This window comes from Jaculus jaculus, chromosome 6, assembly GCF_020740685.1.
Source record: "Jaculus jaculus isolate mJacJac1 chromosome 6, mJacJac1.mat.Y.cur, whole genome shotgun sequence".
Classification (NCBI taxonomy): domain Eukaryota; kingdom Metazoa; phylum Chordata; class Mammalia; order Rodentia; family Dipodidae; genus Jaculus; species Jaculus jaculus.
Window position 1 is genome coordinate 10,519,882 of NC_059107.1, and position 13,723 is coordinate 10,533,604.

At 54.8% G+C, this 13,723-nt stretch overlaps 1 protein-coding gene across 1 annotated transcript in view; it reads right to left on the minus strand.

The window, feature by feature from the left end:
• Wnt3a (Wnt family member 3A) overlaps positions 1-10,563 on the minus strand; it is a 47,069-nt gene extending 36,506 nt beyond the window's left edge. The window contains exon 1 of the mRNA XM_004657446.2: positions 10,484-10,563. Coding sequence (XP_004657503.2) covers positions 10,484-10,563 — 80 coding nt within the window. The remainder of the gene's footprint in view (positions 1-10,483) is intronic.
• Between the last annotated feature and the right edge of the window lie 3,160 nt (positions 10,564-13,723).

The window sequence follows — 13,723 nt, forward strand, 5'->3', positions numbered from 1 at the left end:
CTGAAAATCTCCTCCATGTAGACCAGCTGACAAAGCTGGAAGGAGCCATGCTGCATGCAGTTCAGTGGGAGAAAGAGAAATCCCCAGTGAAGATACTCAACAGTGGGCACTGAAAGCCTTATATTTGGCCAGCCAAGCCAAACAAGCCAATGGGTGCAAGAGTGGCACAACTGTTATAGGAGAAACCAACTTCCCTCTAATTGGACTGGAGGCCCGGTCCATGAGAGGGAATACATCCCTGATACTGAAAACCTACAACAGGGTAGTCATGAGCCCTAGGGATATAACGTCTGCTGCTGTCTAGCTAACTGTATATACTATGCTCATCAAACTGCCCAGTAAGCACATCCCTTAATGTTCATACCTATATATTAATGCTACTCTCACTTTTGGTAGAGAACCTTCTCTTTTCAGATGGCAATAATCTTGGGACCTTGAACCTCAGAAGGCATCATGATGCTGGGAAGAAGTGACAGGAGTGCTCAATATTGCAATATCTCTATCACACCTTCCAAGGCTCAGAGTCCATTGTGGAAGAGGTGGCAGAAAGAATGTAAGAGCCAAAGGAAGGGTAGGACTCCTTACAACGTGCTCCTCCAGACACAAAATGGCCTGGATATCCATGATCTCACAGTGCCTGACACTACCTACACAAGACCATCATAAGAGGAGGAAAAGATCATGATATCAAAATAAAAGAAAGACTGATTGAGAGGAGGAGGGAATATGATGGAGAATGGAATTTGAAAGGGAAAGTGAGGGGGAGGGAGAGCATTCCCATGAGATACTTTTACAATCGTGGAAGTTGTTAATAAATAATAAATAAATAAAAATTTAAAAAAATGCATACATGACTTTCAACAGCCACAGCTCAGATTAGTGTTGGGGATGGGAGACCCTCTAATCAGCCACTCTCCACCTGTACCCCAAATCCTCCTGTCTGGGTCACATGAGGTCTGGACTCTGCCTGGGAGTGACAGGAACAGTAAGGGCAGGGGAACCTTTGCCATCTGCACTCCTTTTTCTTTCTTTCTTTTCTTTCTTCTTTTTGTTTTTCGAGGTAGGGTTTCACTATAGTTTCGGCTGACCTGGAATTCATTATGTAGTCTCAGGGTAGTCTTGAACTCATGGAGACCCTCCTACCTCTGCCTCCTGAGTGCTGGGATTAAAGGCGTGTGCCACCATGCCCAACTCCTTTTCTTTCTTTTTTTTTTTTAATTTTCAAATATTTTTATTTAAGTATATAGAGAGGCAGACAGACAGAATGAGAATGGGCATGCCAGGGCTTCTTGACACTTGTTGCCACTGCAAACAAATTCCAGATGCATACATCTGTGCATACATAGATACTGGGGAATTGAACCTGAGCTTTGCAAGCAAGTTTCTTTAAAGGCTGGGCCATCTCCCCAACCCTGACATCTGTTTTCCTACTTCCTTCCAACCAGTTCTCCCAGAAGTCAGCCATGGACATTATCTCTCCTGGATGTCAGGAGGTCATAAGGATGCCACCTTAAAGGGCAAAGATCATCAGGTTGAAGTAAATAAGGGGGATGTCTCAAGGTCAGGGGAAAAGCTGTCGGTTATTAAGGAGGTGACAGGGACTAAAGAAACCTGAGCCTTGGCACTTAGCCGGTGGCTCCTGCCTGCACATAGCCAACCTGGTGGTCTTTGTCTTGTCCAGCATGAGCCCAGGCCCTTGTTAAGCCCCAGGGGTCTACCCTGAGTTCCCATCCAGGCTCCTGGGGCATCACTGAATTCTCTATCTGGCCTTCACCCTCTTCATACATATGCAAACCAGTGTCCAGATACGGACAGAGGGTCCTTATTTAAACTTAACGTGGAACCCTGGAGTCCCGTCCCAGGCTGAGCTCTGTCTTTTGTCCAGGTGAGCACTGGGGATGACAGACGTCATAACCAGTCACTTTCCCCCATCTACATCCCACAGCCTCCTATCTGTCTGGGTCACTGTAAGGTTCAGACCCTCAGGGCGATGGGAAGAGCAAGGGCAGGAGGGCCGTGCCCAGGCCTGGGGAGAGCTGGGAGGCTGGCGCACCCTCACTGCACCCATTTCTCTGCACCTGGTCCTGGTGATTCACCCCAGGAAGAATTCATTCCATTCTCCCCCCTGCCAACCCTACAGTCGAGGACAGCCTCTCAGAAGGTGTCTACATTCCCCACTTTCATCCGTCTCCCAGCTGAGCAGCTAGAATTTTAACTGTACAACTGAATGACACATTGTACATTGTTGCCTGGACCCTACCCACTAAAAACCAGAGCTTCTCAAATGGAATGCCTTTCTTTCTGCACTTCTGAGGTTCTTCTCAAAAGCCTTCCCTTCAATCCCAGCTCTGGAGAGACTTTTCCAGCAAAAGTGCTGGTTAGGTGAGAAGTGGCCAGGGTTAGACAGACTGTGGCCCCTGAGTATCACAGACCCAATGCCATTGTCAAGGTCATCATCAAAAGGTCCTAGAATCTGGAGAGATGACTCAGTGGATAAAAAGAGCTTGTTGCACAAGCTTGATGACCTGAGTTAAGATCTCTGGATCCCATGTAGACCCAGAGTTAGTGGCAAGCATCTGCAATCCCAACCCTCATAAAGCAAGATGAGAGGCAGAGATGGGAGAATCACAGAAGCTCTTGGGCCAGCCAGTCTACGGTCTGCAGCAGTAAAAAAGAGACCATGTCTCAAACTAGGTGGACAGCAAGGGCTGACATCCTGGGTTGCCTTCTGATGTCCACATGTGCACTGTGGCACCCATACTCCCACACATGAATGCAAACACATCTCTCTCACACACACAAAGACTTTTTTTTTAAAATGTCCAATAAATGCAGATATTTGACAGATGACAGAAAGCCTTTTTAAAAAAGAACACAAACCTTTTATCCTTATGAAGAGCATGTATCTAAATAAAATGAAAGCATCCAGCACTGATAAAAAATGTTTGTTGTGCTGGTCAGATCACAGACTTCTCTTGCCTTAATTTTTGTCAATGCTGTTAAGATTTTTTTTTAATTATGTTAATAAGTCACCCTTTGTTTTTGAGGCAGGGGGCATCACCTTCAACTCAGAGCATGCAGAATGCCATTTTAGATACGGTTTCACCCTGTGGCCACAGCCACGTGAGCCACGCCTGCAGCCAGCAAGCACTAATGGTTTTTCTCCCTCCTCCTTCCCTTGCTCCTGTTGAAAGGCCGGGCACCTGGCCAGGGATACAACAGAGACACTGGCTGTGACATGCAGGGGAGGAAGGAGGCTGGCTCAGGACTCTGAGATGGGCAGCGGGCCAGCCCAGCCTGGGCTAGCACTGGCCTCCCCGGGCTGAGGGTCTTCATCTCCTGTTTAGTCTCAAGTGAGTTTAACTAGCCTTGGGCTAGGGTACAGGTTTCACATTAGCTAGTGCTGACTTTCCAGGAGCAAGCAGGGCCCACCAATCACTCACCATGCAGGCATGTGGGCAAGCAGAGAGGGACTCTGTGGGGAGCGAGCTTGGCAGGGATGCTGAAGCTGGTGGCATCTGGAAGGGCCTGGACATGGGTCCAGGGCTCCTGTGCTACTATTTACTTGCTTACTGTGACATCCTTTCTCTTCCTGGGTCTTGGTTTCCTCGTCTGGCTGATGGGGTGCTTCATTTTACCCGAGGCTCCTAGAGAGGAGCAGTGCATACAGGTGGGTCCACCTCAAGATCTTCATTGCTTTTCTGACCTTAGAGGGGCTGAGCCCCATCCCCTGGACAGGTCTTCTGGAGGCCACATCCCCTGGAAAATGTTGCGTACCAGTCCTGCCCCCTTTTCCCCACCCCCGTCCCCACCTGCCTTTCTGGGACTCTCTGCCTCTTGTCCACCTCTCTCTGCATCTGCTTCTGGGGCAGCAGATGCTCCCTCCATCTTCTCTTGTCCTTTGCTGGCACAGAGCCGGACACAGTAAGCGCAGTCAGATCCAGGCAGGCGGGATCCTGAGGCTCTGCCCAGGCCCAGAGGAAATGGGAAGGATAATGGGGGAGGTCATCTCCCCTTAAGAGGGGAGAGAGAGTATCTGTCTTATTCCAAGCTGCTCTTTTCAGAGTTCTGGGTGACCATGCAGGGCTTCTGACCTCATACCTGGGACCCAGGATATAGAACTTCATGCCTGCCCTGTCTGTAGGTGACCCAAGAAGTCTTTCCTCTCAGGAATGGGGCTGCCCAGGAGCCATCCAAATGGAGAGACTTCTGCTTACCTGAGAACCCCGAAGTCCTGCTGTCTTCCAATCTCCAGAAAGGGGAAGCACTCGGATAACTCCAAGCAGTTTCTCTGAGATGGGGAGGGGGTCCCCGGTCCCCATTCCAGGTTGCATGGGGCCCTACTTAGAGCCTTCCCAGCCAGTGCCTGTCCTGCCCCGCCGGGCCAGCGGGATTACTGACACATACTTTGAACGAGTCCTGGCAGGCGGGAGGCTCCCGCGCCGGCGGCCATGTGTTTGCCAGCCTCCCTGGGCGGCAGCGGCACGTTTTGCTGGTGAAGGAATGTGGGAGCACCAAGGTACTAGACACCTCCAGGGTGTCACCTGGGGAACCCGGGGGGGAGACCGAGGCAGAGGCAGAGGCCAGGTTCCCCCAGGCCTCGGGGCTAGGAACTCATCGAGTAGATGGGGGAGGGTACTGAAAGCATTAGTTTGTGTTCATGTGTCCCTCAGGTGCAATGTCTGTGCTTCACAGAAAAGACCTCTAAGTCCATCCATTCAGCACCACCTGACTGATTAGATGCAGCGGGTAAAGGGCAAGGGGAGGGACACCAATTGCTTGACCAGTATGTCCATTCACTGACGTCAGAACCCTGATGATGTACGTGCTGGGGGTGTGCTAGTTCCAAAGGAAGGGACCGTCCCTGTGGGCAGGCAGCAGGGACTATATGGCAAGGCAAGGCAAGGCTGAGCCTCTCTAGTCCAGGGCTCTGTGCCGTCTCTCTAAGATCCATCCGATGTGTGGCTGACAGCTCACCACGGGTCACATTTCCCTTAATCTTGTAGAAGTTATGGGCTTGGTGGCCCTTTGGGAGGGCCACCGCCACCACCACCTCATTGGCCATGCTTTGTGGGTCTGCCTTGTGAACAGCATTCTGAGGGCTTCTGTGCGCATCCCGCCCATGGCCAACTTCTTTTCTCCGTCTCAGGTTCTGCGTCTCACCATCAGGTACTATGTCACATTTTGGGGGGAGCCTTTATACACCCTGAGCCCCAATTAGCATCTTCATTGGTCACCTAAACCCTTGGCTCTATCCTTCGGGGCCAGGCAAAGGTCAAAGGTTGAAGCTTCCTTCTGCAGAAGTCTTTGCAAAGATCCAGGTGGGTCCTCTCTGAAACTTCACAGTTGTGCTGGACCAATCCATCAACTTCCCGGAAGTGAAGGAAAGTCAGAGACCCGGCGAGGGCTGGGGCAGGCAGGAGGTGTGGGAGAGCTTTGTGAATGAGTGCTTTCAGGCTTTGGTGTTTCCTAGAGTAGCTGTGGAGAACTCAGCCTGTTGGTGTGTAGTAATTTCCAATCCATTATGGCAAAATACATGAAAATATCATACCATGGAGCTGTGATGATGTCATCAAGAACTTTTTTTTCCCCAACTTCAGTTTTCATTTGACAGATAAAGTGACTGATCATTCACACATGGATTCTGGCCAGTGGAGCATAGGTTGAGAAGCACTGTCCTTATTTGGTGGACATAGGTGACAGATCTGAGTCTGGCTTCTTGAATCTTGGGCCATACCCATTAAAAGGATGGCAGAGTTGCCAGGAGAATGGAACTTTCTGTTCCCCTCCCCAGAGTCAGAGGTTTGTATAGGAGATCCAAGTGTAGGGCTGGTCACTGCAGATGTACTAACTCACTCTCAGTGCCCTGGCCACAAAGATTGCTGGGAGACTTATGCAAATGAGACATAAGATCATTCAGTAGGGAAAAAAAAGGCATGAAGCCCAGTGAAAGAAGCGTGGCCTGACCCCTTCCCATAGCATTTGGAGGCTGTGGGCAGGCAGAGGCAGGAAGAGTGGGGCAAGGGTGTGAGTTGGGCTCTAAAATGGGCTGCCACCAATTAGCATGATAGATGCGATCTCAGTAATTGCCCGACAAGTAATTCTTGAATATTCCTCTGGTGGCCATTTGTGACAGGGCCTCAAGTGAAAGGTTGATTGTTGGCAGTTCTTGGGAGTCTTGATTTCTCTTGCTTTGCAAGTTTTATGTGCTAGTTACTGACAGAGGGAATTACTGACAGAGGGAGGAAGACAGGACAGGAGGGAGGGAGGAAAGGAAATATTGATTTAGAGAAATATGAAGAGACAGACAGAAATGGAGGGAACACGTTTCTTGGGCAACAGGACACTGGGCGAAGGCGCTGCTGTGGTCTTCTAGGAGTGACGTCCAGGGCCTTGCCTGTCTGACCAGCCAAGATGTCTGTCTGGGTTATCCCTGGATCCCTGCCTGGGACCACCTGTCTCTGACTGTTTTGGCTTCTGTCCATCTCTTTGTCTGTTCCACACAGCAGCCCACTCACCTGCTCATCTCAGGAATATGGTGAACCTTCACAAACCCATCTGCTTTCTCTAGAACCTCCTATTCAGCTTATTTTCACATTCAGGGTCAACAAGCCCTTCCTCCCATGCTCTTCCCTTCACCCTCCTTGTGTCCCCACCAGGCTGCTGCATTCCCCACCCCACCCCCACCCATGCCCAAGCAGTAAGACTCACTGATGATAACCATCACCAGGCCACAGGGGGATGGGAAGAAGGATAGGAGGCAGCTGTGCCCATGAGTGCACAGGGGCCAGAACTGTGGAAGAGGATGAGCAGGATGTGTGAGCTCGTGCTACGAGGAAATGGGCTCAAGGAAGTGTCTGTGACATGGCACAGTCTCAGGTAGGCCAAGAAGAATCTAGGAGAGGAGGCTGTTTGAAGCTGCTGAGACACCCAGCTGTGGGCAGTGAGGAGGCTGGATGCCAACCCCGCCTGCTCGACAGAGTAGCCTCTGTGCTCAGGAGCCCCCTGGCCAGGCGAGGACTGGTCAGGGGTAGGCTGCAGTAGAGGGGGCTCTGATGGGAAAGGGCAAGAAGGGGATTGGAGTGCAGGCTCTCCTGCAGGTGATGGAGTAGGGCAGTGGTTACCTAGGTGGGAAATCTAGGTGGTAGTGAGGGCCTGGAGGCCCAGGGGAGGGAGGGTAGGTAAGAACTGAGAATAGAGGCAGGAGGGGGCCTTGGGCATGGGGGTCTTGGGACAGGTGAGAATGGAAGCAGGAGGTGTGAGGGTAGGGATGCAGCAGTGCAGCCTGGTATAGGCTGTGGAAGGATTTGAAAGATGAATAAGGTTAATTGCCTGCCAGGAGATTGGCTTGGACCCTGGGGAGAAGATGGAAGCCATGGGCTGACCTCTAGCGCCCCGTCTGGGAGGTGATAAAATGCTGTGAGCCCTGACACAGGAAGAAAGAGGGATCCGGCCCCCCCCCCCAATGCATCTGTGAGCACGTTGAAGCCCATGAAGATCTGTTCTCTGATCTAGTCCACATTCTTTCAGTCCTCTGTCCACTTAGGCACCTTTGGATCAATTCTAAGTCCATGGGAAGGGAACCGGACAAGGAGTGGGGAGAGGCAGAGGCTGACCTTCCTTGTGAGACAAAGTTAGCAGGTGTCTAGGCCTTGATCCGATCCCCGGGCTCTGATCCCCTTGCCCCAGGCCCCATCACTGAAGGAGCCCTCTTGGAGGTCTGCACAGCTCTGGGCCCTTCTGGCCTTACTTAGAACAATTCATCTCTCTGCAGCTGTGCTTTAGAACCTTCCGGCAGCTAGTTATCTATGGGCCTCGCACTGGGACCCAACACACCTCCCCTCCTAGCGGATCCCGGAGGGCCGTGGCCCTTCGCATTCTCACACAATCACAGGAGAAACTTTCTCCTCTCTCTCCCTTCCCCCAAGAACCACTTCGACTTCAAAAGCCTAATTACTCCCGATTTGAGCTGTTTCCTGGTTTTGTTTCTGCAGGTGAGGAGGTTCCCTGTCAGTCACTTTCACTTTCATATGCGAGGTGTGGGGGAGGGGGCAGGGAGGCTTTGGGTCAGAGGTCTCAATTTAGGGAGGGAAGGTGAAGCAAAACAACCAATGGGGAGGCTGAGGGTGAAGGTGACAAGTCATAAAGAGAGCTCTCCAGACACCCCCTCCAGAAGTGGCCATGATGTTTCTCCTCTCCTAGGGGCGATTCCTCGATTGAGAGAAGGGTGTCGACAGGAGAAAAGATTGGAGACACCTTTACCCTTGGCCTCATACAGGGTGGAGGAGAACCTTCACTGAAGAGCAGACTATGACACGATAAATCGCCACAACAGCCACTGGCCCTCCTTCTAGAGGAGCTGTCTTCTCCATTCTGCCTGTGTGTGCATTGAACTGATGGAGTGGAGAAAGCTTGTGATTCAGCCAGCCTCAGCAGCGAGGGAGGGGAGAGAACAGGAGGGGAACTCCATGTTGTCCCCAGGGAATCAGCATCCCCAAGGAGGTGGTGGGGGGGTAGATTCTCAGGAAGCAGAAACTCTAAGTGTGAAAATCCTGCTGAGAACAAAGTGGGAGTGGGAGCGGGGGAAGGAGAGGTGGCCCTTGCCACCCACTTCTATGAGTACCAAGTGGATTTCTATGCCACTTTTGGGACCAAAGGTCTGTTGTCCCCCGGCCCTTGAGGGGAGGGGTGCAGAGGCCAAGGACTTGTTTCTCTCACACCCGCGTTCCTGCTCACCCGGATAATGCCAGGGTGCACCTGAGGGTGTCTGAGTGCCCATTTGGAACGGAACACATACAGCCCAGGTGAAAAGGATGCTGTATATGCGTTGGTGTTGGGTGGACCATAGAGAACCCCCAGGACCTTCGGGACAAAGATCCCAGGGCGCAGGGTAGCCAGGAGGCTGGCGACAAGGCCCTTCTTTATGGGAGGAGCGCGGGGGCGAAGGCGCTTCCTCTTGCGCCCAGGAATGCAGCGGCGGCGGGGTCTAATTAGAAGCCTGGCGCAGGAGCGGGCAGCCCGCGGGGCTCTCTCGGAGGCGCTGTCCTGGCTCCCGCGACCTGACCGGCCCGCAGCGCATCAGGGCGCCCGTGTTCCAAGGCTCTCCAGCCGCCGCAGCGAGCGCATGAGGAGGCCACCCCGCGCCGCCGCAGGTGCCGCGTTGGGTCGGGTCGCAGGACGCACGGGAGCCCAGGCTCACCCGGATCCCCAACAGTGCGTCCGCTGTCCAGCAGCCTCTCCGGGCCCTCCGCGATCCCGGCCTGCCGACACTCCCCTCCCCGCCGCACGGCGCCTGCCCTGCGTCCCCACCCGCGGCTTCTCAGCTCCTCTACTGAAGCATCTCGAAGAGAAAAATGATTATCGGATTAGATGTACTTCGGCTCGCTCGGTTCCCCCCTTCCCCTCGGCATAATTATTATAATTCCAGGCAAGCCCTCGGAGAGTGTTCCTGGGTGGGTTGGGGCGGGTGTGTGGGGGAGAGTGAGCATGATTGTGGGGAGTCTTCTGCCCAACTGGGTCTCCACCAGGAGCGCACCCCGTCCCCTTGGCGCCCGCCTTCCTGTCACTAGTGTTCCTGAGACTTGAGCATGAGAGTGGCCCTGCGTCTGGACAGCCTGGAGGAAGGGGTGTGTGTCCACATGCCCCGAGGAAGGTTGATTCCTCCTCCTCCCTCTGGTGCCTGCAGAGGACGCGGAGGCCGGAGCTGAGTTTCCTCAGGTTTATGGGGACACCCGTCCTCACACCGGGAAGGATCTCCTCTCACTGTAATCTGTCCTGAGTAGAGGATGCTGCTCCCCGCTCTTCCAGGAGGGGATCTTGGGGCCCCTCATATGGGAAGCTCTCAAATCCATTATTTTACCCCTTCCTAATCCCCCCCCCCGGCAACAGTGCTTCCTTGCTAGACATATGTTCCCAGACAGGGGACCCCCACATCCCAACAGCGATGGGGAGGTGCCCAAGGCTCACAGCTGGCCCTAGAGCGCCTCGCCGCCGGCTTCTCGCCACTCCCCGCTGGTCCGGGACTGTCTTTACGTAACTGCGCTGCTCCGAGCTGTTCGGTCTTGCCTCGCCGACTTTGTTTCAAGGTGTGTGTGTGTGTGTGTGTGTGTGTGCGTGTGTGTAAAACACGGTCCCTAAGGAGCGTCTGCCCTGTACTGTTTCCCGCCCGCTCTCTTGACTCTCCCATCGCCTGGTCGTCTGTGTCACGCGCTGACCCGCTTTCCTCCTGTCCTTGTCCGACGCCAGACACAGTTAGGACCTTCACTGCCTCCCCCTACCCAGCCAGGAGAATCAATGTCCCGGGCAGTTCCGCCACCGGGTCCCAGCTGCGGCCCCGAACAGGTCCAAGTGGCAGCCAAGGAAAACAAGCCTCTGGCAGCCACCGCGCGGAGGGAGCGTCGGGGGCAGCCCTGCCCGAGGGGACGGCTGCTCTGGGGCCACCCCGGGCCCCGGGGCCTGGACGCACGCGAGGAGACTCACTCACCACCAGATCGGGTAGCTGCCCAGCGCCTGCTTCACGCTGCATAGCAAGATGCAGAAGAAGCCGTATTCGAGCGGAGCCATCGCCGGGCTGGAGAGCGCGCAGGGCCCGGAGAGCTCGGGCGCCGGGGGACTGGCCGGGCCCTGGGAGGTGGCGCGGCGGCTGTGGCGCAGGGCCTCCTGTGGCCGCGGGGTGCTCGGGGGCTTCCCGGGTGTGCACGGTGAGCTCGGGTGCTTGGGCTCCGAGGGCGGCGCTGCGCCAGGTGGGCCGGCGGCCGGGCGGCGGGCCGAGGCCCTGGGCGGCGCGGGGCGGCGGGGGCGGGGCAGCGCCGCGGGGGGCGCCCGCCGGGGCTGGGGCCGGGGCGGGGCGGGCAGGGGGGCGGGCGGAGCCCGGGGAGTTAGAGCCTCGCGGCCCTGGTCCCTCCTGAGGCCGTGGGTGCGCAAGGTGCTGGGGTGAATGGGAGCGCACCGGGCGCCGGGCTATTTCGGTTGTGTGCGGGGGTTCTGGGCTAGGTGGGTGTACATGGTGGGGCACTGGGGTAGTGCACACCGGGGTGCGCAGGGTGTTGGATGTCCAGGTGTGCGCCCGGGCTGCTGTGCCCGGGTGAGCGGCCCGCTCGCTGACAGCTGGAAGCTGCAGCGCACAGGTCTCCGGTTCTGTCCCGTAGGCTTCCCAGACCTCATCCGCGGAGCCGCTCTCGTGCGTCCTGGGTTTCCAGTCCCGCGCGCCCTGCACTCCGTCCCCTCCCTCGCGCCGTTTCCTGCTCTTTATGCCCGGTCTCTTGCCCAGACAGTAGCTACACTGCCGGTTCTCCTATCCATCACCTCGCCCAGGGTGGGGGAATGTTTCTCCGAGGCGGATCCCTCGGACCACACCTTGCGAGTCTGTCTGCAGCAAGATCCTGTGGGCAGGGACCACAGCTCTGCGGTGGGCAGGTACTGGTTAAGGAGTCCGGCTCTGTGGGGCCGGCCGGGATTGATCCTCCACTCTGCTTCGTATCCAGCAGGCCGAGAGATCAAGGAAGCCGCTGGCAGCCCTTGGACTCTGGCTCTGGGACCACGAGCTCCATGTAGGACCTCTTCAGCAGGGGGAATTCTGACAATTCAGATAAGCTGTATAATTTTGCTGATGGGGAAGTGGGGAAGGAAAAGTGAATTGTCCGAAATCACACCTTGACTGGAACTCCTGGGGGCTGAGGCCATTTGTACTTCTCTCTCTCTTTCTCTCTTCCCCGCTTCATCACTCTTCAGGAAGTTTGTAATTTGTGGAGGGGGAGATCCAGGTCAGAAGATGTCCCAGCTTAACCCCTGGGGCACCTGAAAGCCTGACAGGTAAGAGACACCGTGCCACCTAGCACAGCAAGCTGTAACTAACTGAAGCTTAGCAGACATTCTTGTAGTGTTTTAGAATCCGGGAAAGAGCTCCCGGGAGCCACCCGCACAGAGCTGCAACTGCAAATAAAAGTTTCGGGCGTGTCCGTGGTGTGGACCTTCTGTTCCCAGACTCGGGAGCTTTGCCTTACACGCACGCGCGCACACTCTTCAGGAAGGGGCTCCTGGAGAGGACCCTGGCATACGAGGGCACCGTACACGCTGCTTCTCAGAGCAGGGCTTTGCCCCACTGTCCCTGGAAGTTGGACTGGAGAGCTGGATGCAGGTTACACCTCACAACCTGCTGCCCACCTCTGCGTGGGTCCGTACTTTACTTTCGCATTTGCACAGGCAGCGCCTAGGGTTGGACGTGCCTTGTTACTAAGGACACTGGCCCCAGGAGGTCACCTGATGACCACTTCAGAAGTCCCTTCTGGAATTCAGAGTGAGAGTCATTCTCTTTCAACAAAAGTTCCCATCCCACCAAGCCACCTTCAGACCCTGCTCAGTTTAAGCCTGTCTGGTTCCCATCTGCCCCCCTTCGCTGAGTCACTTCATGTTCCCCAGTACGTGGAACGAAGCAGGAGGGAGGAGAGCTGGCTCGTCAGTACTCTGGACTTTCCCTCTCTCTCTCAGTGAAAATCCCACCCCCAATTATCGCATTACTGGGAGAATCGGAGTTATGGATGGAGTGGGGGCTGAAACAGAGGTGGGCAGGCACCCAGTGCCCCGACTTTCCAGCACTGAGACCTGCTAGGATCACCTAGAGCAACCAAAGTGGAGTGGCCACGGCACTGGCTGGACGCACCCTTACTCTCCAATCCCATCGCCTTGGCTCCTAGGCAGTTTTCTCTTGTCTGTCCTCCTGCCTCTTGGCCTGCAAAGCCAGCCGTTTTCTTCTCTCTTTGAGTTGCTTCCCTCTTTCCATGAACCCATGCCTGTGCTCCACCTGTGGGTAGTGGGCACTCACAGGCCAATAACACCCCGCCTATAGGGAGTGGAGGAGGAGCCTGCGCAGAGAAGCTCTGTCTCACTAAGAGTTCACTGGGAACGTGGGCCATCACCTCGTGCCTTTAGGATGGTGGAGCCAAGCAAGCCAGGTCAGGTGTGAGGTGTGGATGGATTGGGGGCTTCCAGGATGGCACAGAAATGGCACTCTGTGGTTTCTGTGAGCATTGGCTCCTGCACAGTCTGCTCTGACTGGGTAGAGGGAAGACGTGCAAAAAGGAAGAGAAGCAGAACCCACTAGATGGGCAGAAGTCTGTGAGGTCAATGGCTCTCCACAAACATAGGCTCACCACCCCCTCTTCTGGGTTCTGTCACTGGACAAGGGAATAGTAGCCCCTGTCCCAGCTAAGCCGGTGCTCCCTGGAACACTGGAAGATGGAGGCTGGGACCCTCCCATAGTTGGCATGAACAAGTGCAGAGGTGCATGCCAGGGCCTCTTGCTGCTGCAAACGAACTCCACACACATGTGCCACTTTGTGTGTCTGGCTTTATGTGGGCACTGGGGAATGGAATGCAGGTTGTCAGGCTTTGCAAGCAATTGCCTTTAACTGCTGAATTATCGCTCCAATTCCTTCTCTTTCTTGTTCTTTCTTTCTCCTTCGTTCTTCCTTTCCTTCCTTCTCTCTTTCTTTCCCTCCTTCCTTTTTTTCTTCCTTCCCTTTTCTTCTTTTCTTCCTTCTCTTTCTTCTGCCTTTCTTTCTTCTTTTTCTTTCTTCCTTCCCTCCCTCTGTCCTCTGTCTTTTCCTTTCTTTCTTTGTCTGACAGGGTCTATGGAGTCCAGGCTGGCCTTGAACTGCCTATATAGCCAAGAGTGACCTTGAACTCCTGATCCTCCTGCTTCCACATCCCAAGTGCTGGAAAGCCT